This window comes from Girardinichthys multiradiatus, chromosome 11 (genome assembly GCF_021462225.1).
Source record: "Girardinichthys multiradiatus isolate DD_20200921_A chromosome 11, DD_fGirMul_XY1, whole genome shotgun sequence".
Lineage (NCBI taxonomy): Eukaryota > Metazoa > Chordata > Actinopteri > Cyprinodontiformes > Goodeidae > Girardinichthys > Girardinichthys multiradiatus.
Window position 1 is genome coordinate 43865417 of NC_061804.1, and position 27590 is coordinate 43893006.

The 27590-nt window shown below is 40.3% G+C and overlaps 1 protein-coding gene across 5 annotated transcripts in view; it reads right to left on the bottom strand.

The window, feature by feature from the left end:
* ntm (neurotrimin) overlaps positions 1–27590 on the bottom strand; it is a 564691-nt gene that overhangs the window by 27709 nt on the left and 509392 nt on the right. For all 5 annotated transcript variants that reach the window (XM_047378903.1, XM_047378905.1, XM_047378904.1 and 2 more), the window contains 2 exons: positions 26875–27000; positions 3682–3810 (listed from right to left, as the gene is read on the bottom strand). In XM_047378903.1, the coding sequence (XP_047234859.1) occupies positions 3682–3810; positions 26875–27000 (255 nt within the window). The remainder of the gene's footprint in view (positions 1–3681; positions 3811–26874; positions 27001–27590) is intronic.

The following is a 27590-nucleotide window of genomic DNA, read 5'->3' on the forward strand; positions in this document are numbered from 1 at the left end:
TGCTTAGTATGGATGAAGATCAAACCATGAGTTTATAGAAAAAATGGGGAAAAAAAACAACAATTTGGATTGACTTGGAAAATGGAGCAGAATTAATAAACGGTGAAGCCTTGAGTAGTAATGCATCCATGAACAACTCAAAACGGTTAACTTCTCCTCTGTGGTCATACAGGGAAAAATATGATGAACCGCGACAGCTGACTGAAACGAACAAGGAGGAATTCGTCTCCTTAGAAAAACCTCTGTGGGTTTTCACATTCACCTGGATAGTGACTGAAAGGTCTTCCGTGGGGATGTTGAATCTTCTAATCTTATATCAGACAAATTTCCAGCTTTGTCAAGCGCTTCTGGAGATGGCCAGTGTGGAAGACAAGTGAACCCCCCCCCCACAAGCTCCTGTTTCTCCAGGGATTGCTTCCTTTGTGTGACTGACAATGGTTCACACTGGAATAGCAGTTAGCATTAGCTTGAGCTAGCTATTTATCATTCTGGTGGTGACATCAGAGCTGCAATGCATGCTGGGAGGTGTTGTAGTATGTTTGTTTCCTGTCAAAATGGACGAAGGCCCAACTAGTTAAAGTCTGGACTTAAATCTGATTGACATCCCTGCTGTGATATGACCATAAAAGGCTGTTTGGGCTTGAAAATCCTCCAATTTAGCTTAACTAAAACAATTCTACAAAGCAGAATGGGCCACAATTCCTCAACAGTAATGTTAAAGTTATCACAAACACTTGATGGAAGCTGTTCCTGCCAAGGGGGGATCAACAATTTATTAAGTTTAGAAATAATTCCATTTCTTACATACAGGTCCTTCTCAAAATATTAGCATATTGTGATAAAGTTCATTATTTTCCATAATGTAATGATGAAAATTTAACATTCATATATTTTAGATTCATTGCACACTAACTGAAATATTTCAGGTCTTTTATTGTCTTAATACGGATGATTTTGGCATACAGCTCATGAAAACCAAAATTCCTATCTCACAAAATTAGCATATCATTAAAAGGGTCTCTAAACAAGCAATGAACCTAATCATCTGAATCAACAAGTTAACTCTAAACACCTGCAAAACATTCCTGAGGCCTTTAAAACTCCCAGCCTGGTTCATCACTCAAAACCCCAATCATGGGTAAGACTGCCGACCTGACTGCTGTCCAGAAGGCCACTATTGACACCCTCAAGCAAGAGGGTAAAACACAGAAAGAAATTTCTGAACGAATAGGCTGTTCCCAGAGTGCTGTATTGAGGCACCTCAGTGGGAAGTCTGTGGGAAGGAAAATGTGTGGCAGAAAATGCTGCACAACGAGAACAGGTGACCGGACCCTGAGGAAGATTGTGGAGAAGGGCCGATTCCAGACCTTGGGGGACCTGCGGAAGCAGTGGACTGAGTCTGGAGTAGAAACATCCAGAGCCACCGTGCACAGGTGTGTGCAGGAAATGGGCTACAGGTGCCGCATTCCCCAGGTCAAGCCACGTTTGAACCAGAAACAGCGGCAGAAGCGCCTGACCTGGGCTACAGAGAAGTAGCACTGGACTGTTGCTCAGTGGTCCAAAGTACTTTTTTCGGATGAAAGCAAATTCTGCATGTCATTCAGAAATCAAGGTGCCAGAGTCTGGAGGAAGACTGGTGAGAAGGAAATGCCAAAATGCCAGAAGTCCAGTGTCAAGTACCCACAGTCAGTGATGGTCTGGGGTGCCGTGTCAGCTGCTGGTGTTGGTCCACTGTGTTTTATCAAGGGCAGGGTCAATGTAGCTAGCTATCAGGAGATTTTGGAGCATTTCATGCTTCCATCTGCTGAAAAGCTTTATGGAGATGAAGATTTCATTTTTCAGCACGACCTGGCACCTGCTCACAGTGCCAAAACCACTGGTAAATGGTTTACTGACCATGGTATCACTGTGCTCAATTGGCCTGCCAACTGTCCTGACCTGAACCCCATAGAGAATCTGTGGGATATTGTGAAGAGAACGTTGAGAGACTCAAGACCCAACACTCCGGATGAGCTAAAGGCTGCTATCGAAGCATCCTGGGCCTCCATAAGACCTCAGCAGTGCCACAGGCTGATTGCCTCCATGCCACGCCGCATTGAAGCAGTCATTTCTGCAAAAGGATTCCCGACCAAGTATTGAGTGCATAACTGTACATGATTATTTGAAGGTTGACGTTTTTTGTATTAAAAACACTTTTCTTTTATTGGTCGGATGAAATATGCTAATTTTGTGAGATAGGAATTTTGGGTTTTCATGAGCCGTATGCCAAAATCATCTGTATTAAGACAATAAAAGACCTGAAATATTTCAGTTAGTGTGCAATGAATCTAAAATATATGAATGTTCAATTTTCATCATGACATTATGGAAAATAATGAACTTTATCACAATGTGCTAATATTTTGAGAAGGACCTGTAGTTGGTTTGGATTTCTTGGATTTAGAGTTTGTTTTCTCTTAATAAATTATCATTTGAAAACTGCTTTTTCGTTTAACTCAGGTTATATTTGTCTAATAATAACTTTGGTTTGATCATCTAAAACATTTAAGAGGAACAAAAAAGCAAAAACAGAAGACATCTGTAAGGGGGTAAATATTTTTTCACACACTGTAAATACCTTGGTGTTCACCTGGCCAATAGGCTGCACTGCAGGTGCAACAGTCAAGTTGTGTACAAGAAGAGGCAGTACAGACTCTTTTAGGAAGCTTGGGTCCTTCAGTGTTTGCAGCAAGATAAAGCAGATTTTTTCTAAGCATGTGTTGGAGGGGTCAATGCCTTCTGCCATCATCTGCTGGGGTGGCAGAATCAGAGCCAGTAACTTCAAGAAGTTCGACATCTGTTGTTCTGGGGAATGTCCTCGAACCTCTGGAGATGATTGTACAAAGAGGAGTGTCTTACGTCAGATGCTTTTTCACACCTGCTGTAATACAAATAATAACAGGAGATCCTCTTTGCCCATGACCATCACCATCTACAATGATTTATCAAAGAAAAATAGATAGTTTGAGTAACTAGAATGTGTAATTCCTGTTTGGGATACATAAATGATATCTGAAGGTGATGGCTTTGGTAAATTGTTTTCTGGATGGCTGCAGGTTATTTTGTGTTCTGATTTGTAGATGACATTCGTTAGGAGCAGGACATGTTGATTATTTATATGGATATGGTTTTTCCCTCTTTTCCTAAAAGGTTTTGACCACAAAATAAATTATATTTGTATTACATAACTGAGATACTTCTATAAGTGCATATTATTGTGGACAAACAGTAATGTGACCAGTATGAATTCAGGCCTCAAAGTGTGATCCTATGCACCGTTGTTTTTGTGCTTTGATATAAATATTGAGTAACATGACTCAATGTCTGCCACTGCCCACCTGACCTCTGATCGTACTGCCATTACTGGTTTTAAGGATTATGAGGTCAAAGTGAAAAGGATGTGTTGGTCAGTCAAAACATTTACAAAACATTTACTAATAATACATTTGCTAATACAAAATAACTAAAATAACTAAAATAGGTGAATTATCCCAAAATGGCTAGCCTAGCTAAATTGCCCTCATCACATATTCCCCATAATTATTCATTGTACTGTATGTATCATATAACATGTAAATAACTCAAAATACATATATCATAAATAATGGAAATGAGCAAACATAATTCTCCATGTGAACTCACAATTGACAGTGATGTCTACAGTCTGGACGTCTGTGTCGATATTATTGACAGCTGTGCATTCATACACCCCTGCTTTCTGTCTTGAGATGGATGAAATTTCTAGCAGCTCATCATCTGAAGCCAGGTCCCCTGTGAAAGATCACACACACGGAGTGGAGAGGGTCATTAACAGTTAATAGAATGAGTCAACATCTGGTAGCATCATCAGTGTCGCTGTGTGGCATCTCTTCATATTCTTGGATGAGAGGAGAAGGAAGATGTTCATTACAAAGGCTAATGGATAGTTTGTAAAACTATGTGATTCATAATTTCTTCTTCCTTGCTTTTGAATTGTGATCCACAGCAAATAACATTTATTTTGATGCTTTATAAACTGCAGTGGGGCACTGACTTTCAAAACACCAGGAATTAAATTGAGCAACTGTAGTGAGGTGAGGTTTCTCTCTTGATTGTACTGCAGCAGTTTGATCTTACATGACTAGATAAATTGTGTCTGTTGAAGCTTACACTGGTAAATATTGTGACATATAACCACTTCTGTCTACCTTTCATGCTCGTGTATTGTCACTTTCTGCACGTACAAAGATGGGTTCTGAGCACAATAACATGTTCAGAGTAGGACACTTGATTAGTGTTTTGTTCAGCCCCCACTCATTTTGTCTTGTCTGTTATAACTTTCATATTATTCTCCCTTTTAGTCTGTCTCTCATGCCTGCAAGCAAACTAATTTGCTTTAATACATAATAATATTAATGACATAAAATACCAGATCTGTTTCTTTTACTTGTATCAATGGGACATGGTTGACAGAGAGACGTAATACAGCATTCAGTGTAGAAAACAAAAAGCTTAAAGTTCCCTCCAAACATGTTGAAAGTGAGAGTAATAAATTGTCCACAGTCTCACTCGGCTGGGTTTGAATACATTAGTAAATTGCACTTGGGAGGACTGTTATGGTAAAGAAAAGTTCTCTGACACTCATCACCTGATGGAGAGAGTGGGTTACAGTTTGGAACAACAGAAAAGAAACACTTTTTACATTTCTGCCCTATTTCCTGATACATTTTTACTAAAACTAACCCTCACAAAAAAACAGAGACACAAACACTCAGCACCTCTAAACACTAAACATTACCCTGCAGACCATAAGTGAAACAAAGGATTTACAAAGGTCAATAACAAAAAAAGTCATGTTAGGAAAATAAAATGGCAAATCTTTTATTTTATTTAGTTGGCCTTAAAAACAGTACAAATCTAAACATCTTCTAATGTGAAAATACAAAATGAAGTATTCACACTATAAAATTGCTTTCATAATGCTGATTTTTTAATAAGACATATTATGTGTGTCTAAACATGAGAAAATGTTCCACAAAAAAAAACATAATTAACGTTGTCACATCTTTGAAGTGTGTCCCTTATGCTCATATGCATGTGTCCTGGTATCAGTGGGGTGGAATTCACAGTGTGATGACCAGCTATGTTATTTTTCCTTTAAAACAGATTTTAGTTTTTTCCATTTTAAAGAATCAGCTGATGATATGGTATTGAAATCTCCAGTTCACAAGTAGTCTAATTACAGTGGGGAGAACAACTATTTGATACACTGCTGATTTTGCATGTTTTCCAACTTGCAAACCATGTAAAAGTTTTTCATTTTCATCATAGGTACTCTTCAATTGTGAGTGACAGAATCTAAAACAAAAATCCAGAAAATCAGACTGTGTAATTTTTAAGTAATTAATTAGCATTTTATTGCATGACATAAGTATTTGATACATCAAAATAACAAAACTTAATATTTGGTACAGAAACCTTTGTTTGCAATTACAGATATCACATGTTTCCTGTAGTTCTTCAGCAGGTTTGCACACACTGCAGCGGGGATTTTGGACCTCTCCTCCATTCAGATCTTCTCCAGATCCTCAAGTTTCAAAGCTGTCGCTGGGCAATACCAACTTTCAGCTCCCTCCAAAGATTTTTGATTGGGTTCAGGTCTGAAGACTGGCTAGGCCACTCCAGGACCTTGAGATGCTTCTTACACAGCCACTCCTTAGTTGTCCTGGCTGTGTGCTTCGGGTCGTTGTCATGCTCCTTAAATTGTCTGATGTTTAACCAATGTCTGCTGCCAGGCTCCCCACACACAAGCACCAAAATGAAGTGTCAGTCTCACCACGGATGTTTTGTTCATTATTTTAACAGTGCAGAAACTTAGACCATTGTGAAGATGTCCTTTTTATCCATGTGTCCTCTAAACTAAGGTTCTGTAAAAAATCTGGACTAGCATGTGTGCAAATTACAAGCAACATTTTGGGACAGTACATTGTTCTAGTCTTTTTACCCACCTACAGATGAACAGATCATGTCGGTGAGCGGAGCTGCCAATCAAAAGAAAGAGGCAGTTGTATGTTTAGACTGGCCAATCACAGATAGTCCTGTGTAAAACAATATTGGAGTGGAATTTGTCTGGGTAGAGAAAGAGTGGGAACGGGAGTAAAGGAGGGGACTCACCATCTTTGTGAGTTGGGCCTGTAATTATTTGTTTTTACAGAACCCAGATGAAGCATCTCTCAAAGAAGTTTAATCATAGCAGCCTTCAGGGGAATGTGGAAAATAATCTGACTGAAGACAAGATTTTACTATCTGAAATATTTTAGGTGCAGAACAGTTGAGAACATTTCTATCAAAAATTGTGAACACCACTATGAAGGCAGCAAGTTTTGGATTTTAGGTCATAAACAGTTTTTGTCTGAGACACACAATTCAGTTGTTTAAAATAACTATTAGCTCCTAATTACAGTTACAAACACTATCTTTATAAACGTCTTGATGAAGCTGTAGTTTATTTTTCTGTCCGCTTGTGAAACAAGCCAACCAAGAATTTCTTAGGTTGTTTCAGGCAGGCAAACAGAATATTTGCATCAGCACTGAAATAGAGTTCTATTATTCAATCAGGGTGAAATAAAAGTCTTTTTTAATTCTTAAAGTATTTCTTAGTCTTCTTCCTATGTTGTTCGTCTTGCTTCATTGGAAAGAAGCATGATTTTGTATCAAAAGTTTAATTACTTTAAATTTGCTTTCAGAAAACTGCCTTTAATCCCTCCAACCTGAGTATGTGGGGAGCTGCACATTTTGGCATCAAATCAAACTGCATTGAAATTACTAAAATGAATCAAAATATAGAACCCAAAATGTAGGTGTCAAATGACCATCTATAAGAAGCGTCATGTAAAGAACTCATGTAGCATAACTGTAACAGTTAAACCATTCAATTCAGTTTTAATGTGTGGAGTAAAAGTTTGAGAAATCACAATCTGTGTTTTAAAGAATGTTTAATTAGTATACAATAATTCAGCCCAGATTTGACTGTCCATTTACTGATATTTTTATGCTTATTTCAATCCTTTGTAGTAATAATATATAAATAAAATTCTAGTATATAAATGAAAAGTTCTTTCATTGCATCATCCAGATTTTACTTGGATGATTGAGATTAGGATTGAAAATTGACATATTTTGTCACACTCGTATTTATCAGTGCATTCACCCCATCATATTTTCTACTAGGCACAGGTTCGTTCACCAACAAGTAGGCAACTTGGGCTTAAGTGCCTTGCCCAGGGGTACACTGACATGTGGCAGGAGAAACCTAGAACCTAACTTACACCTTTCTGATTGGAAGACAACTTCTGTGCTTGTGAACTCAGCAAAAGTTTTTTTTTTTTTTTACCGTGTCCTGTCCGGCAGAGTAGTACTCAGAATTGTTGTCTGAGTGCCAAGAAATTAATAATAAAAAAAATATTTTTTAAATTTTAATATTGTTTCGAATGCGAACCAACAACCGTCCTGGATATATGTTTCTTAATGGTGTTTAATTAGCTATCACATTTAGTAAAATAATATTTAGGGAAATATTATTTCATAGATTGGAAACTTTCTGGATAAATTATTATTAACTAGCCATCACCTGAGTCCCGTGCCTAGGGCAAAAGCAAAAGGTTACAAAGGGTGCTGGTTTTGGTTAGCGGAGTTGTCAGGTCATCCATGTGTGAACTGAACTGGAGGCATGTTTCGGCTACTTCAGTGTCTCTTGCTACTTGGACGTGCACGCAAGGAGACGTACAATGCTATGGTCCTGATACCTCCTTCTCCAGGCTGTGAGGGGAAATTGTCTCAATTAAGGACAGGGGCTTTCTGGATGGCGTGGAAGCCTCAAGAACACTCCACGGAACTCCGGAGGAGGACATAGAAGCCTGGAGAACCTTGGAGGCTCTGGAGCACAGGATGGAAACCTGAAGAACACTTGACGAGGCGAATTGGACAGGAATCAGTCCACCTGAAGACCCTCGTTGGAAAACTCATGGACATGAATATGATGCGGGTCCAACATGAACACCCTCGTTGGAGAACACCGGAACAGGAATTCACATTCCTCAAAGGCAGGAACTGAGGCGTCAACCAGACCCTCCAAAACAAGCTGAAACGTCAACCAGACCCTCACTGGCATGACTAGGGATGTAGGGCTGAGCCACAGAGGCAAAAAAAAAGCTGTGGTTGCGGCAAAACTGGGCCACATTAAAACCCTCTCGCTGCTGCCTCATAGTTGCACTCAATCTCCTTTCATTTCTCACCTAAAACATGAGAGGAATAGAGATGAACGGATCTTCTAAAAAGCCTAATCTGACAGGCAATGCCCTCGAACTCGTCAGAAATGGCCAAGGTGACTTGACCAGGCAAGGATGACCATGGCATGGGTAACATAGTTGTAGACCTCAGAGGCATCACCGTGGGAAACATGGGAGGTGGGCATCACTGCTGCAGCCATTGTGGCAGCAGACTTGGGAGCTGCCACTTCAGCAGACGAAAGCCTGTAAGCCGATCCATGTTGCTGTTGCTTGCAGCAGGAGGAAGACATGGGAATCATTGCTGTGGTGGACATGGGCTCCGCTGCCGTATGCTGGGGAGGTGGACAGAGGATATGTGGCTGTGGCATTGGAGACGAAGCAGCAGCATATAAAGGCATGTGCACCCCCGCTGCATCATGCTGGAGGGCAGGAGAAGGGTGGTGACTCATTGTAATGGCTGGAAAATGTTGTCAGAGAGGTGATTCTTGGTCAGGAATGAACATGGGCAAACATGGCATGAGCGAAAACAGGATTCTCCAGCGAGGAGTAAACAGAGAAGTAAATAAAGAACATTGCACAGGTGAAAACAGTGAGATTGATTTGCATGGAGGTGGAAAAATAATGCAGATTAAAGAGGCAGGGGCTGAGAATAAAATCAAAAACATGACAGAAATTAACAAAGATACTGTGAATACTAACAAGAATAACAAAGTATAAAGAACACAAGAATAAAGTAGAAAGCTAAATGGAGAGAAAAGCATGAACAAAATCTAAGCACAGGAAAGTGAACCGATATGGCAAAACCCTTTAGAACATAACCAAAAATACTACTTATTTTTGTAGTTGCAACGCAAAGCAACCCTTGGCTTTTAGTGTCTTAGTATTTGTTAAATAGGACAGCTGACTTTGTGGCCTATTCATTAGTAAGGGAGTACTTCGTCCTACACTGCCTATAAGGTGACATGGCAGGTCATCAGGGAGACCACACCGAAGAAGGTTTTCAGGAGAAGAAAGCAGACAGAGCAAGGAAGTCTCAGGAGAGGCTGGGCAGAAGATAATGTACCCTCTCTGTGTCCCTGAACCGCCATGTTCAAACTCAAGGGCAAAGAAGAAAATGAGGTAGAAAATTAAAGGCGACAAAGACATTTGGGCGCAGGACAAGGTGAGTAACTTAAGGGGAAAAAAAGACAGTAGAGCAGATGCTTGAGACATATAGGCATTTCAGGAAAGAGAATGAGGGGACACAATGAGACTGGATTCAAATTGATAAACTCAGGCAGAGATAAAGCAATTGAAGTGGAATGGCAGAAAGGATTTGTTTAGATGGTTGTGAATGTAACCCATAACAAACTGGAAATTGAAACGCTGTAACCCGCTTGCTCATGGGCAAAAGGTCACTGGAGTGAAAAACCTTCAAGATGAAGTAGCTATTTGTCACACTAAGGTTATTTTGACTGGCGATAAGAAACAAATACTTCAGTATTGTAATAAAGTATGGGAAAAGAAAAAGAAGAAAAGAAGATAAACCACATTGCAAGTTTAATGAGGTTTAACTCTTGAATTCTGTCTGTGTAAGATGCAAGTACACGTGTGTCTGCTGGATATCAGGCTCGAGCAAATGGAATTTCCTAATTTACCCGGACCCTTTTGATGTTTTCTCCTCTTTCAAGAAAGCAAACATTAAAAGGCTGAGTGGGAAAAAAAAGGATCATAGTAATACTGTAGCTCTGGGTATGTTTTACCACAATAAAAGGCAGCTTAACGTCTTCCTAACAAGTTTCTAGCAAAGAGAATCTGCTGGAAATGTAGATTTAGCTGGTCAGTAGCTTCCATAGTGCTTTGTGACACACACAAAACTAAAAACCATGAAACTTTACAGCCATAGGTTATGAAATGTAGGAATAAAGAAAGAGATAGTTAACAGCAGGATCTTTTGGGAAGTCTACACAACACACCAACCAATATGGCACTCGCTACAGCATCCTGACACACCACATCACTTGCTATGGTAACCGATGTGTCACTGACACAGAGTCTGTAACATTGTAGTTAGAATGGGTGAGATAGTCATTGAATTCTTAATAGAAGTCCTAAAGGGCCAGTTCAAAACTGTTTAGGGTCTGATTAAAAAAAAAACTTATATCTGATCACCTTATAGATTATCATCAGGTTATCAGGTAAAAAAAGATTTTTGTTATATAATATTCTTTTCTGATGAAACAAGGAGTTTTTATTTTCATTTGTGAAATAATTATTTTTTCTTTGTTCAACGTTGGGAAACAAGTGATGAGAAAAGAACATTACTCTTTGACATTTTCTATATACTTTATACAAAAGAATGCACAGACTGTTTGTCTGCAGTTCAAACAGCATTAGTCATGTCAAACCTCCGGTTGGTACCCTACATTTTGAAACATTTATGAAAATGACTATTTAATAATGCAGGGGGAATACAAGGTACACTATCACAGCACTGACCATGGTGGCAGAGAAAAACATGAGTAATCTGTAAGCTCATTCAACCTTTAGTCTCCGTTCATTGGTAGACAGTGGTTCCTTGGTACAAGCCATTTTTTATTTTTTTATTTTATCTACCATTTTTGTTGTTTATTCTGTTTAATATGTTTAAGTGATTCTTTGTTTGTGCAGTGTTCTACTTGTTGAAAAATGAACACAAAAACTTATATAGAAAGGAGACTTTCACTTTTTTCCTTCCCTAATTGCTTTTCAAGGCTGAACTTTGTTTTATGAAACAAAAAAACATTTTAGAGAAACAGAGAGAAGGTACAATTGATTGGAGTTAATTTATCAAAACATTTCTTTATCATTTCATTTTCAGGGTCAACTAAAAGAATAATGAAAAAACATTTATATATAAAAATATATATATCAGACAGATTCTGTTAAAAAACAAACTTTAAAATCTCCCAATAATTTACAAAATATTTTTTATTTATTTTTGACATTAGAAGAATTTCTTGCCTTTTAGAGCTTCCACCCTTGTCACATCTTATATTTGGAGAGAAGGGATCATCTGGCTGAGAGAAATAAACTTTTAACATAGCTAAAAACAAAAGCTGGAATCATCAACAATAGAATTTAAATGAAAATGTGTAATTAGTCTTGTTTTTCAAATAGAGATAGATAAACATGCAGATTTAAACAAAAAACAGATATTGTTTATGGTTAAACACTACAGTACAATTGGCATGAATCAACAACACCACCAATTTTTTTTCTCATGACGTTGTGTGATTTAATACACAAACCAGAGTATATACTTGATGGTATTTTACTGTCCCTCAGAAAAAGAAGCAGGCACATATCCTTAAGAGTCCATAAGACGATCAAAGCAGTATTTGAGCTTTACAAACATCTCTGGGAGAGTGTCAATAAATTCCATTTTATCTGCCTCTCTGCTAACGCTTTGTAAATAAGAGCTTCCATTGATTTCAGCTGTGTGTCAACGTGTTTCTTGCTGCTTTTAGGATGGAAGTCCAATGTTCATTCTTACTGAAAGATAGAAGAGGAAATGATTACAGCTCTTTTTGTTTGGTAATATGTTTTGTGGCTACAAGTGCAAAAAGAAATAAATTAGGGAAGCAAACGTGCAATGTGATTTGCATTTATTATTGTGCTGCTTTTATTTTATTAATAATAGAGAAAAATAATTGTGCCTGCATATTTAATTGTCTGAATGTTTAAAAATACTGGATCGAGTTTAAAGACATTTGGATCAAACTTTGGCTACAAGTCATGTGTTGGTACTGTACGGATTATGATAATTGAATAATTAATATTTATCAAAAATTATGATTCAAAATCATAATTCAGGAAAATAAATTCTTATCAACAATTATTACTTACAAATAGAAATCAGAGATGTCCTCTGGTGTTGTGGTTATGGGCTCAAAGCTCTTAATAATTACAATTAGTTATTCATCATTAATAATTGATAAATTATTAATCAAAACCAGAAAATGTCACTGTTTTTTTCAACTGCTTCACTGAAGGTGGGGAAACTTTGACCTTGTTTCGACAGATAAATCACTCTTGCACGAAATAAACATAAACGCTTCTCTTAATATATATATATATATAATAATTAAAGAAAATATAAGCGCATTGAGTGTCTATGAAGATCATACCAGCAGTTTTATAGACAAAATGTGTAATTTGGGTTAAATGGAAAGAGAAGTCCTCCTGGTGCTGATGTCTCGATAGCGGCGATCAGCTGATACGGTGGGCTGCGCCCTTAGCCAATAGCAGCTGATTGCCCCAAATCTCGAACAAAGAATAATAAACTCCGAGGCGGGAACTCAGTGGAAAAACTCCAGTAATAAACTGGAACAAAGAGTGGTCGGGCGAGGCCCAGACTGCAGTTGCTTTGAATTAAAACTTTTAAAAGTCCAACTTCTAACTCCTGGCTGATTTGAGATCAGCCGGACAAAACATGAACACGCACGTCCGTGATCAGCTCAAAAAAAACAAAAAAAACGGTAAACTTCTCATTCGTCCAGGAGGGGAAAATATTAAGAACCGTTAGCCGACTGAATCAAAAAGGAGGAAACTCATCTCCTTGGACATAAAACCTCTATGGGTTTCCACCTGCGCCGGGGGTCGGTGTGGTCTTCGATTGTTATATAAATCTTCTGACCTTCTTGTATCAGACAGAATTCCACCTTTCAAGCTCTTCCAGCAATGGCCGGAGGACATGTTCGCCTACAGATTTGCGTCGTCCCGTGAGGCATGCTGGAAATGACAACGAAAGTTTATTTTACGCGGGTTTTATAATCCCGGGTGACGTCAGAGCTGCGATGTCTGTTGAGCTGCGCATGTTCAACTGTGCGACCAAAATGGATGACTCCAACAGTAGGGATCAGCTAAAGGGACATGTTATTGTTCAGTGGCTGATTATTTTACTGTAAATGGGCTGTCATTATGTCTGTTACTTTTAACCAGTGAGAAACCACAGCTTGAATGTTCTTAAAAAGCTCTCTTTAGTAAAATCTCTTCTGGTAATGTAGTTACACTTCCCACCCTCCCTTTGGGTATTTTATGATGTTTTAAAAGAGAGTTGCCAACTGAATAGACATCATGATTTCCTATTGAGGTGGCACATATTAAGTTTAATTGCTTCACTACAGGCAAGCAGTTGAGCTGTTACACAATTCATATTTTCTATAGCGAAATCATTCTGGAACACAGCGATCATGCTGAAAATGTCTTGAAACGTGATGAAGGCATTCTCTTAACAGCTCAATTCACTATTTCAACTGATCAACATTTGACACACTCATAGTTGCAGAGCATCATTCACTGCTTGCTTTTTTGGGAATACTACCCTAACAGGTCTGTCTTGGTCAAGTGTCTATTTTCCAGGAAAGGAGAGACCGAGGCTTTACTTATAAGATGAAATAATGAAGAATTGACATTACAGGTCCTTCTCAAAATATTAGCATATTGTGATAAAGTTCATTATTTTCCATAATGTCATGATGAAAATTTAACATTCATATATTTTAGATTCATTGCACACTAACTGAAATATTTCAGGTCTTTTATTGTCTTAATACAGATGATTTTGGCATACAGCTCATGAAAACCCAAAATTCCTATCTCACAAAATTAGCATATTTCATCCGACCAATAAAAGAAAATTGTTTTTAATACAAAAAACGTCAACCTTCAAATAATCATGTACAGTTATGCACTCAATACTTGGTCGGGAATCCTTTTGCAGAAATGACTGCTTCAATGCGGCGTGGCATGGAGGCAATCAGCCTGTGGCACTGCTGAGGTCTTATGGAGGCCCAGGATGCTTCGATAGCGGCCTTTAGCTCATCCAGAGTGTTGGGTCTTGAGTCTCTCAACGTACTCTTCACAATATCCCACAGATTCTCTATGGGGTTCAGGTCAGGAGAGTTGGCAGGCCAATTGAGCACAGTGATACCATGGTCAGTAAACCATTTAACAGTGGTTTTGGCACTGTGAGCAGGTGCCAGGTCGTGCTGAAAAATGAAATCTTCATCTCCATAAAGCTTTTCAGCAGATGGAAGCATGAAGTGCTCCAAAATCTCCTGATAGCTAGCTGCATTGACCCTGCCCTTGATAAAACACAGTGGACCAACACCAGCAGCTGACACGGCACCCCAGACCATCACTGACTGTGGGTACTTGACACTGGACTTCTGGCATTTTGGCATTTCCTTCTCACCAGTCTTCCTCCAGACTCTGGCACCTTGATTTCCGAATGACATGCAGAATTTGCTTTCTTCCGAAAAAAGTACTTTGGACCACTGAGCAACAGTCCAGTGCTGCTTCTCTGTAGCCCAGGTCAGGCGCTTCTGCCGCTGTTTCTGGTTCAAAAGTGGCTTGACCTGGGGAATGCGGCACCTGTAGCCCATTTCCTGCACACGCCTGTGCACGGTGGCTCTGGATGTTTCTACTCCAGACTCAGTCCACTGCTTCCGCAGGTCCCCCAAGGTCTGGAATCGGCCCTTCTCCACAATCTTCCTCAGGGTCCGGTCACCTCTTCTTGTTGTGCAGCGTTTTCTGCCACACTTTTTCCTTCCCACAGACTTCCCACTGAGGTGCCTTGATACAGCACTCTAGGAACAGCCTATTTGTTCAGAAATTTCTTTCTGTGTCTTACCCTCTTGCATGAGGGTGTCAATAGTGGCCTTCTGGACAGCAGTCAGGTCGGCAGTCTTACCCATAATTGGGGTTTTGAGTGATGAACCAGGCTGGGAGCTTTAAAGGCCTCAGGAATCGTTTGCAGGTGTTTAGAGTTAACTCGTTGATTCAGATGATTAGGTTCATAGCTCGTTTAGAGACCCTTTTAATGATATGCTAATTTTGTGAGATAGGAATTTTAGGTTTTCATGAGCTGTATGCCAAAATCATCCGTATTAAGACAATAAAAGACCTGAAATATTTCAGTTAGTGTGCAATGAATCTAAAATATATGAATGTTAAATTTTCATCATGACATTATGGAAAATAATGAACTTCATCACAATATGCTAATATTTTGAGAAGGACCTGTATGTATAAATACTATAGCATCTCAAGTAGTCAGCTAGGAAGTTAAAGCTTGAGCAGAAATGAGTCTTGAAAATAAACAAGGACCGTAAGCATAACCTCACATTAGTAATAATGTGGCTCAAGGACAATGTCAGTGTTTTGGAGTGACGATCACAACGCCCTGATCTCAATCCCATAGAAAAACGTGTGTGCAGAGCTGAAAAGGTGTGTCAGCAAGGCTAACAGTACTGTCAGGAATCAGTCCACAATTCCAGCAAACGTTTGGGAGAGACCTTTAAAGGATATGCAGTATATTTGCACTAAGTCATACTGTTCTAAAGGAATTTTACCAAATACTATAAAACATATGTAACTTTCTGAGTTTGAAGAGCATTTTAAAAAGATCTCTAAAAAACTTCTTATTATTGACATTAAACAACTGGAAGTTATTTTGGTAATGTTAACTGATATAAAACAGAAAATGTTTACTCTGATTTAATTTCAGAAAGGGAGAAAAAAAAGTGTATTTTCATGTTGTGTATGTAAATATCTGGTTTCAACTATATTCTGGTTGGAAGCTAAAAGGAAACGAAAAATCTAATAACAACTATATTTACAGAAATACAACAGGAAACGTTGCTCTGCATGTTTGTTTTGGCGGCCCTGTTGCAGCATGTGATGACTGGGCACCTCAACTGGAAAACATGCAGGTTGTGTGATCTGCAGGAAACCCAGGAATCATTTCTGATCCACCAGAAGCCCCTAAAGCCAACTATACATCAAATGTGATGGCTAGCTGTCTCTCTCTGAGTGCCCCATCAGTAGTCTGAAGTCCTTCGGATTGTTGAACACACACACTCACACACACGCACGCACACATGCACGCACGCACACACACACTGTGAGTCTCATTATTTTTTAATTCACTCTCTTTAAACACTCAAGAGTACTTGTACTGCATGGGCCCACACTGACTGGCCCCAGGCTGGAAGTGTTGCACAGAAGGTGTAAGATACTAAACAAAAGTTTGTGCTCTACCAGAAATTAGGACATGTTGCTGTGCTATGCTTTGTGTCTCTATGTTCTTAAAGTTATCTTGCCAAGTTTCCTCCCAGTGTGATACTGAAAAGGAGCTGATAAAATTGGCAAATAAATAAAACCATTAGTTGTGATGGGTATACATGGAGTTAGGCCAAAAACACAAATAAACTTCAGACATAATACAGGCAGGTAATTTTGAGGGCAAGACTGTGCTGTATACAGAATGGAAAAAGAAAACTCTTGGTAAAAAATGGTAACAAAGAACATGGTGTGGTGATCAGAATATTGAAATGAACTAAATCTAAAACATAAATATAGCAATTAACAGAAAAACCAAATCAATATTTCACCGTGTTCTGCTGCATCATGACCAAGAACTTTACTTTTCTGTGTCATCACCATCTTTTTTCTATAATAAAGGATCATCTAACTATCTAGGGATTAAATGTTATTGCTCTATCAGTGCCCCTAAGTGGTCAGATAATTGTAAGTCAAATAAATCTGAAACTTGGTCAGTTGCCCTCAGTTAAAGCACCCAGCATGCATATGTGAAGGAAGCATTTCAACTGCGTTGCAATGAGATTAAGTCATGATAATATTGGGCCATCCCTGTAATATTTGAGTCGTACAGCTTTACATCTGTTCTGTAGCAGTGATGGACATACAGGTCCTTCTCAAAAAATTAGCATATTGTGATAAAGTTCATTATTTTCCATAATGTCATGATGAAAATTTAACATTCATATATTTTAGATTCATTGGACACTAACTGAAATATTTCAGGTCTTTTATTGTCTTAATACGGATGATTTTGGCATACAGCTCATGAAAACCCAAAATTCCTATCTCACAAAATTAGCATATTTCATTCGACCAATAAAAGAAAAGTGTTTTTAATACAAAAAACGTCAACCTTCAAATAATCATGTACAGTTATGCACTCAATACTTGGTCGGGAATCCTTTGGCAGAAATGACTGCTTCAATGCGGCGTGGCATGGAGGCAATCAGCCTGTGGCACTGCTGAGGTCTTATGGAGGCCCAGGATGCTTCGATAGTGGCCTTTAACTCATCCAGAGTGTTGGGTCTTGAGTCTCTCAACGTTCTCTTCACAATATCCCACAGATTCTCTATGGGGTTCAGGTCAGGAGAGTTGGAAGGCCAATTGAGCACAGTGATACCATGGTCAGTAAACCATTTACCAGTGGTTTTGGCACTGTGAGCAGGTGCCAGGTCATGCTGAAAAATGAAATCTTCATCTCCATAAAGCTTTTCAGCAGATGGAAGCATGAAGTGCTCCAAAATCTCCTGATAGCTAGCTGCATTGACCCTGCCCTTGATAAAACACAGTGGACCAACACCAGCAGCTGACACGGCACCCCAGACCATCACTGACTGTGGGTACTTGACACTGGACTTCTGGCATTTTGGCATTTCCTTCTCACCAGTCTTCCTCCAGACTCTGGCACCTTGATTTCCGAATGACATGCAGAATTTGCTTTCATCCGAAAACAGTACTTTGGACCACTGAGCAACAGTCCAGTGCTGCTTCTCTGTAGCCCAGGTCAGGCGCTTCTGCCGCTGTTTCTGGTTCAAAAGTGGCTTGACCTGGGGAATGCAGCACCTGTAGCCCATTTCCTGCACACGCCTGTGCACGGTGGCTCTGGATGTTTCTACTCCAGACTCAGTCCACTGCTTCCGCAGGTCCCCTAAGGTCTGGAATCGGCCCTTCTCCACAATCTTCCTCAGGGTCCGGTCACCTCTTCTCGTTGTGCAGCGTTTTCTGCCACACTTTTTCCTTCCCACAGACTTCCCACTGAGGTGCCTTGATACAGCACTCTGGGAACAGCCTATTCGTTCAGAAATTTCTTTCTGTGTCTTACCCTCTTGCTTGAGGGTGTCGATAGTGGCCTTCTGGACAGCAGTCAGGTCAGCAGTCTTACCCATGATTGGGGTTTTGAGTGATGAACCAGGCTGGGAGTTTTAAAGGCCTCAGGAATCTTTTGCAGGTGTTTAGAGTTAACTCGTTGATTCAGATGATTAGGTTCATAGCTCGTTTAGAGACCCTTTTAATGATATGCTAATTTTGTGAGATAGGAATTTTGGGTTTTCATGAGCTGTATGCCAAAATCATCCGTATTAAGACAATAAAAGACCTGAAATATTTCAGTTAGTGTGCAATGAATCTAAAATATATGAATGTTAAATTTTCATCATGACATTATGGAAAATAATTAACTTTATCACAATATGCTAATTTTTTGAGAAGGACCTGTATGGTTTACATGGTGAGTGTGAGCTGCGGCACTCCATGGCCGCCTGGCTAATCCGTTAATCAATTCATGTGCGCTACAGTCTCAAGGTAATAAAAGAGAGTTATTTTGCTATAGCAACATGTCTTCCAACTGCACTGAATCAAAAGCCTGATACATAGTAGTGTGATGGCCACATAAGAACACAAACTAATAATCCAGAAAATAAACACAATGCAGAAACACAAACAAAAAAAAAAAAACAAGACAAATTTGGGAAATTTTCTAAAGACTAAAAATGATGTGGCACTATTAACGTTACTATTAATAGCTGCTAAGTTACTAGCTTGGGAGCTCATGCTTGCCCACAGTACAATGACTTGGTGGTCCACAGGTGAGTGAGTAAAAGAAGATGGCTTTGTCAAAAATACATAAAGTGGACAATAAATATCACACATTTAAAGAGACGCTTTCCTTTTAACTTCCGTCAGGTGTAAGGCCAGCCTGCCTTATATGTTCTAAATCAGTTGGACTTATAAAGAATGGAAATCTAAAGACATTATGAAACATAAGAACTTAAATCAAAGCCACCGCCTGGGTCTGACAAGGTTTGATATGTTTACTTTGTCCATATCGAAGTTGGTGTATTTCACAGAAGTGCAAAGTAAAAACTTTTTTCGCATCACACAAGTCACCTGATCAACAACTGGATGTTACTACTGGCGAAAAAGACAAAGAAGACTTCAGGAAGTAGTAGGAGGATGATGGTGTGGCATGTTGGGATTTACCATGAGACAAAGTATATTTAAAATTTAGTTTGTGGCATTACCAGCATTTTAGATTCCAAAAAGCAAAGAAATGCGAGCATTTACAAGTGTTTGCAAGTGTTTACATCGGTCGCTGCCATGTTTTTTAATGAGTTATCACCTAAACAAACTTGTTCACATGTAATTTGTATTTCTTATTTAATGGAAACACCAGATTTGCGAAATTGTGTTTTTTTTTAACATTGAATATCAACAATTCTTTACATTTGTTATGTAAATGCAGCTACAGTCTCTTATTTTCAACCCTGGTAATTGTGGCACACTTCCCTGCATGTTTTAAACGTTTCCCTGGTTCAGCTCACATCATTTCAGTTAATGGCTGATTAACAGGCTTTTGCTGAGCTGCAATCAGACTAAGGTGTATTAGAATAGAGCAACATCTAAAACCTGCAGGGCAGTGTGCCTCAAGCACCAGTGTTGAAAATCACTGTCTTACAGCACAACAGCAAGCATACAAATGTTCACTGTACAGAGTACAGTGGATTATAGGAAAATACAAAAAGCCTTTCACTGATTGGGAAATGATCAAAGAGTGCATGGACGTTGTGGCAGAAACACCTTTAGATGGAAAAGAAGGACAACTATTTAAGGAACGGGTTAAGCAAATTGCAATGCTTGCCACAAGCACAAGGAGAGCAGAATTGTTCTACCAAGATGTACTGACCCAGCTTGAACTGTGTTATTCAAAGTGCATTTAATATTGGTTCCTAAATTGGATTGTACTCTGTTCAGCAGATGATTTCATGGGCGTATGAATAATTGATCAGTAGTTAAAAACAGAAAATCTAGTGTTAAATAAATGTGAAAGAAAATATTTTTGTCAGTTGATTTAAAATGTTCCGACCGCAAATAGTTTGGATGATGGAGGTAGTGGACCTCCTGCCATTTAAGGACTGAGGTGATCCTCGAAGTACTCCTTCCACCACCCGATAATGTCCTCAGTCGAGGTCAGCAGTCTCCCGCCCCCCCTATAAACAGGGTTGGCGAAGCACTGCTTCCCCCTCCTGAGGCGCCGGACGGTTTGCCAGAATCGCTTCGAGGCCAACCAGTAGTCCTTCTCCATGGCCTCACCGAACTCCTCCCAGGCCCGGGTTTTTGTCTCTGCCACAGCCCGGGCCGCAGTACGCTTGGTCTCACGTTACCCGTCAGCCGCCTCAGGAGTCCCACAAGCCAGCCACAGCCGATAGGACTCCTTCTTCAGCTTGACAGCATCCCTTACTGCCGGTGTCCACCACCGGGTTCTGGGATTGCCGCCGCGACAGACACCGCAGACCTTACGGCCACAGCTACGGGCAGCAGCATCGACAATAGATGCGGAGAACATGGTCCACTCAGACTCTATGTCTCCAATATCCCCCGGGATCTGGTCAAAGCTCTCCCGGAGGTGGGAGTTGAATACATCCCTGGCTGAGGGCTCCGCCAGGCATTCCCAGCAGACCCTAACTATGCGCTTGGGCCTGCCAAGTCTGTCCGGCTTTCTCCTCCTCCAGCGGATCCAACTCACCACCAGGTGGTGATCAGTGGACAGCTCAGCCCGTCTCTTCACCCAAGTGTCCAAAACATGTGGCCGAAGGTCTGATGATACGACAACAAAGTCGATCATTGACCTCCTGCCTAGGGTATCCTGGTGCCAAGTGCACTGATGGACACCCTTATGTTTGAACATGGTGTTCATTATGGACAATCCAGCACAGAAGTCCAAAAACAAAACACCACTCGGATTCAGATCGGGGAGGCCATTCCTCCTGATCGCCTCTCCAGGTGTCACTGTCATTTCCCACGTGGGCGTTGAAGTCCCCCAGCAGAATAATGGAGTCCCCGGGAGGGGCACTATCCAGCACCCCCGACAGGGACACCAAGAAGGCCGGGTACTCCGCACTACCGCTCGGCCCGTAGGCTGAAATGATAGTCAGAGACCTCTCCCCAACCCGAAGGCGCAGGGATACGACCCTGTCATCCACTGGGGTAAACACCAACACGAGACGGCTAAGCTGGGGGGCAACAGGCAAACCCACACCAGCCCGCCGCCTCTCCCCGTGGGCCACTCCAGAGTAGAAGAGAGTCCAACCCCTCTCAAGGAGAGGGGTTCCAGAGCCCACGCTGTGCGTGGAGGCGAGCCCGACTATTTCTAGTCGATATCTCTCGACCTCTCGCACAAGCTCAGGCTCCTTCCCCAACAGCAAGGTGACATTCCACGTCCCTAGAGCCAGCCTAAGCATCCGGGGATCGGGCTGCTGAGGTCTCCACCTTCGTCCGCCACCTTCGTCCGACACCTTCGTCCGCCACCTTCGTTCGCCACCTTGGTCCGCCACCTTTGTCCGCCACCTTCGTCCGCCACCTTCGTCCGCCACCTTCGTCCACCACCCAATCCTCTTCGCACCGGTCCCTCACGGTTCCCCCTGCAGATGGTGGGCCCACTGGAGGATGGCCTCGCGTCTCTCGTTTGGGCTTGGCCCAGCCGGGTCCCGCGGGTAGCAACCCATCCACCAGGCGCTCTCCGACGAGACCCGACCCCAGGCCTGGCTCCAGGGTGGGACCCCGGCTCCGCCATACCGGGCTACGTCACGTGCCTTGATATTTTTGTCCTCATGAGGGATTCTTGAACCGCTCTTTTTCTGACCCATCACCTAGAGCCTGTTTGCCATGGGAGACTCTACCAGGGGCATTTAGGCCCCAGACAACATAGCCTCTAGGATCATTTGAGCACTCAAACCCCTCCACCACATGAAATACCTTATTTCAAAATAAATAAAAAATGAAGACATTTCATCTTGTTCTTGTCAACTTTAATTTTCAAAACAGAGTATGACTTTCTCACATTCTGCTTTTAACCGCAAACAACCATAGGTAACATATCTGGGCATCTGTTTTAAACATGATGATAGCTAGGATGAAATCCTAAATGTCTCCAAAAAGAGCTGCTAAATAACCAACACTTCTCAAATTAGTAGTGTGTATAGGTGTGTGTGGTGGTGGAGGGTGGGGTGGTAAATTGATTTAGTTAGAACAGTGTTCTGCCTTTTATCCTGACTCCATATTTGATAAAATTCCAAAAACGTTTTTTACATGGGGCGCCTTTTTAGAGCGCCTGTTTCATAGTGTTTCATAGTCAAGTATTTACAGGTCCTTCTCAAAATATTAGCATATTGTGATAAAGTTCATTATTTTCCATAATGTCATGATGAAAATTTAACATTTATATATTTTAGATTCATTGCACACTAATTGAAATATTTCAGGTCTTTTATTGTCTTAATACGGATGATTTTGGCATACAGCTCATGAAAACCCAAAATTCCTATCTCACAAAATTAGCATATCATTAAAAGGGTCTCTAAACGAGCTATGAACCTAATCATCTGAATCAACGAGTTAACTCTAAACACCTGCAAAAGATTCCTGAGGCCTTTAAAACTCCCAGCCTGGTTCATCACTCAAAACCCCAATCATGGGTAAGACTGCCGACCTGACTGCTGTCCAGAAGGCCACTATCGACACCCTCAAGCAAGAGGGTAAGACACAGAAAGACATTTCTGAACAAATAGGCTGTTCCCAGAGTGCTGTATCAAGGCACCTCAGTGGGAAGTCTGTGGGAAGGAAAAAGTGTGGCAGAAAATGCTGCACAACGAGAAGAGGTGACCGGACCCTGAGGAAGATTGTGGAGAAGGGCCGATTCCAGACCTTGGGGGACCTGCGGAAGCAGTGGACTGAGTCTGGAGTAGAAACATCCAGAGCCACCGTGCACAGGGGTGTGCAGGAAATGGGCTACAGGTGCCGCATTCCCCAGGTCAAGCCACTTTTGAACCAGAAACAGCGGCAGAAGCGCCTGACCTGGGCTACAGAGAAGCAGCACTGGACTGTTGCTCAGTGGTCCAAAGTACTTTTTTCGGGTGAAATCAAATTCTGCATGTCATTCGGAAATCAAGGTGCCAGAGTCTGGAGGAAGACTGGTGAGAAGGAAATGCCAAAATGCCAGAAGTCCAGTGTCAAGTACCCACAGTCAGTGATGGTCTGGGATGCCGTGTCAGTTGCTGGTGTTGGTCCACTGTGTTTTATCAAGGGCAGGGTCAATACAGCTAGCTATCAGGAGATTTTGGAGCACTTCATGCTTCCATCTGCTGAAAATCTTTATGGAGATGAAGATTTCATTTTTCAGCATGACCTGGCACCTGCTCACAGTGCCAAAACCACTGGTAAATGGTTTACTGACCATGGTATTACTGTGCTCAATTGGCCTGCCAACTCTCCTGACCTGAACCCCATAGAGAATCTGTGGGATATTGTGAAGAGAACGTTGAGAGACTCAAGACCCAACACTCTGGATGAGCTAAAGGCCGCTATCGAAGCATCCTGGGCCTCCATAAGACCTCAGCAGTGCCACAGGCTGATTGCCTGCATGCCACGCCGCATAGAAGCAGTAATTTCTGCCAAAGGATTCCCGACCAAGTATTGAATGCATAACTGTACATGATTATTTGAAGGTTGACGTTTTTTGTATTAAAAACACTTTTCTTTTATTGGTCGGATGAAATATGCTAATTTTGTGAGACAGGAATTTTGGGTTTTCATGAGCTGTATGCCAAAATCATCCGTATTAAGACAATAAAAGACCTGAAATATTTCAGTTAGTGTGCAATGAATCTAAAATATATGAATGTTAAATTTTCATCATTACATTATGGAAAATAATGAACTTTATCACAATATGCTAATATTTTGAGAAGGACCTGTATATTCAACTGAATCCACTACAGTACAAGAAAGTTGATCAGTTTGAACATTAAATATATTTTATTTGTAGTGTATTCAATTGCATACAGGTTGAATAGGATTTGCAAATCACTGTATTCTGATTTTAAATTTACATTTTACACAACATACCAACTTCATGGGGTTGAAGTCGGTATGTTGGGTTGTAAAGCTTAACTTTATTTACTATACTTCAAAACAAGGAACATGTCATTGTTTTTGTGGAACTGTATCCATTTTACTTTGGAACTGGAACCTGCATTGGTGTTTACTGAGGTAGTTCACTGGATTTTGAAATCCGACTAACCACTTAATTTGTCTTGGAAAAAACATGGCCATCCTGCTTTGAGAAACTTTATGTAGGTAGTTCTATATTTAAATCAGCTTCACAAAGTTTTAATTAAATCAATATTAACATTCCAGAAATTTACACTATTACTATTCTTTGTGGGTAAAATGTGTCCAGGATAACAAACTGACTAAAGGACAAAACACATTGGCATGGGGCTATGCATTAATAAAAGCACATTTAATACACATTGGTTGCTTCATGCTGAGCAGCACCAGAGAGAACATATTACTGGACTTCAGCCACATGTAGTTGAATCAGAAATCACTTAATTCCATCTTTTCACTTATTTTTCTCCTGATCTCTTCTGTGTGGCCAGTTTACAAACAATCACATTATCACCCCATCTGAAGCTGTAGCAAAAACAGTTTTTTTGAGTGGAACACTGTGGTTCATTTAAGTTTAAAATAATATTAATATAGAGGTGTTTGCTTCTGTGCTGTCTATGCTGGTCGCATACACTCATGCCAATGCCAAACGTCGGTTTCAATGGTGCAAGGAGCGCAAATCTTGGGCTGTGGACAATGTGAAACATGTATTGTTCTCCAATGAGTCCACCTTTACTGTTTTCCCCACATCCGGGAGAGTTACGGTGTGGAGAAGCCCCAAAGAAGTGTACCACCCAGATTGTTGCGTGCCCAGAGTGAAGCATTGGGGTGGGTCAGTGATGGTTTGGGCTGCCATATCATGGCATTCCCTTGGCCCAATACTTGTGCTAGATGGGCGCGTCACTGCCAAGGACTACCGAACCATTCTTGAGGACCATGTGAATCCAAAGGTTCAAACATTGTATCCTGAAGACGGTGCCGTGTATCAGGATGACAATGCACCAATACACACAGCAAGACGGGTGAAAGATTGGTTTGATGAACATGAAAGTGAAGTTGAACATCTCCCATGGCCTGCACAGTCACCAGATCTAAATATTATTGAGCCACTTTGGGGTGTTTTGGAGGAGCGAGTCAGGAAACGTTTTCCTCCACCAGTATCATGTAGTGACCTCGCCACTATCCTGCAAGAAGAATGGCTTAAAATCCCTCTGACCACTGTGCAGGACATGTATATGTCATTCCCAAGACGAATTGACGCTGTATTGGCCGCAAAAGGAGGCCCTACACCATACTAATAAATTATTGTGGTCTAAAACCAGGTGTTTCAGTTTCATTGTCCAACCCCTGTAAATGTATAAAGGAGGTTTCATTTAAATGAAAGCAACATTTGAGAATAATGAGGTTAAAAATGTCGGCAGAAATATTTACAGGTGTAAAAAAAAAGCATAGCTTTTAAGGACAACCATTTTTTTAAAGATAAGTCGGAAACCTAAAATTGGACTAATACAATGGTATTTTTTGTGTGTCAGTAAAGGTTCACAAAAATAAATCTAATTATGTACAAATTGTATTTGTTACATAACCGTGGACACAAGAGTTTAAATTAGAATTGTGGTCTCTGCAATGAAAATAAAGTGCTTTGTATGCCCACCACCCACCACAATGGTCTCCCAGTTCATTAGTTTCATAAATGTAGTGCTTTAGTCATTTTGGAAAATAAAAATATGTCTCTCCAAGCAATCCGCTCAACCATTACATTACACCCAGATCTATGTGTGAAAAACATTTGGCTGTGATTTCCAGGGGAAACAGCTGGCGCACTGTTTCTATTTCTCCAAAGAAACAATTACTGTTTCCTTTCGCTACTTATCTCCTCACAGGCAGGTTAGTCACATTTACACCGTGTTAGGATCTCAACACACAAACTAGCTTAAATAAACAGCACAGATTGCACCACAGAGTTTGAGGTCTTAAAAGCATATAAATACATGTGTCTTTCCTAATTAGACCATGCATGGCTACACAGGCTTACAGAAATAGCAACCATAATTCAGTTTGCTTCAGTCTTCTTGAAGTAATAAAGAAGCAAACCCACTGAAAATATATGAAGTGAAATAAAAAGGAAAAAGATTTGGGCATGGCGTGCTACTAGAAACAATGTTCCTCCCTATTTTAATCTTCTCTGTGTTATTTTATCAGTAACCACTCATAAAATATTTACGTCCATTCAGTTATCCTAATTAATTAGTCCAATTACAACAGGGCCAATTTATTTTCCAGTAAATGATTGTGCTGTAATGATGATCTGGAACAGGTAATGATGGGAGTTAGTGAAGCGAAAAATCCACCAGGGGTGAGACACAGTCACTGATAGATGTGGAAAACATGCAGGATGTGGGGAAGGGCAAGAGACAGAAGCAACACAAAGCATTAAAAATGAATCAGGCTAAACTTCTCAGGAGTAATGACACTCCTTATTAGACAACCAGCTTACCTGAATTGGAGATAAATTTCCAGCTGATGGAAGGCTCTGGTTTGCCGCGGGCTTGACACATCAGGGTCACATTAGATCCTTCATTTATAACTATATCCCTCGAAAGATTGATGATTTTTGGAGGCACTAAGTCAAAAAGACAGAAAATGGTTGCATGTGTTAATAAATGTTTTATCGTATCAAAAAACAGCACACAGATGATTTTGCGAATTTAGCTTTCTTTACAAATGACAAGTCACTGAAACAAAGGTGTAAAGAGTCTTCTGTGGAAACAAAATTAATGAATCCCTTTATATTAACCTATCACATTGCAGAAAAGTAAAATGTATTTGTTTGGTTGCTTAAAGTGACGTTTAATAATAAAACTATCAATTAAAAATGAATGTATGTGGTAGAAGCTGAATTAAACCGCCAAATGGAACCACCCAAGGATTTAAATAGAACAAAATAAATTGTCTCTTAGCCACTTACATTAAAAAACATCATTGCTAAAGGTCTTTCTATAGCAGAGAAAACTGTAACTTCTTTGTAACAAAGTTTTAATTTATGCTCACAGAGAAATGTATCCATAACAGGACGTTTTGCTCTCTAAAGCTGAAGGTCATCCTTGTTTAGCTCTTGCGAGAACAGCTCTTGAAGTTCCTCTTGACCTCTGATTAAAAATTGACACAGTTCTTTTTCATTTTACTTAAAAGGAAAAAATCTCACTTGATTTG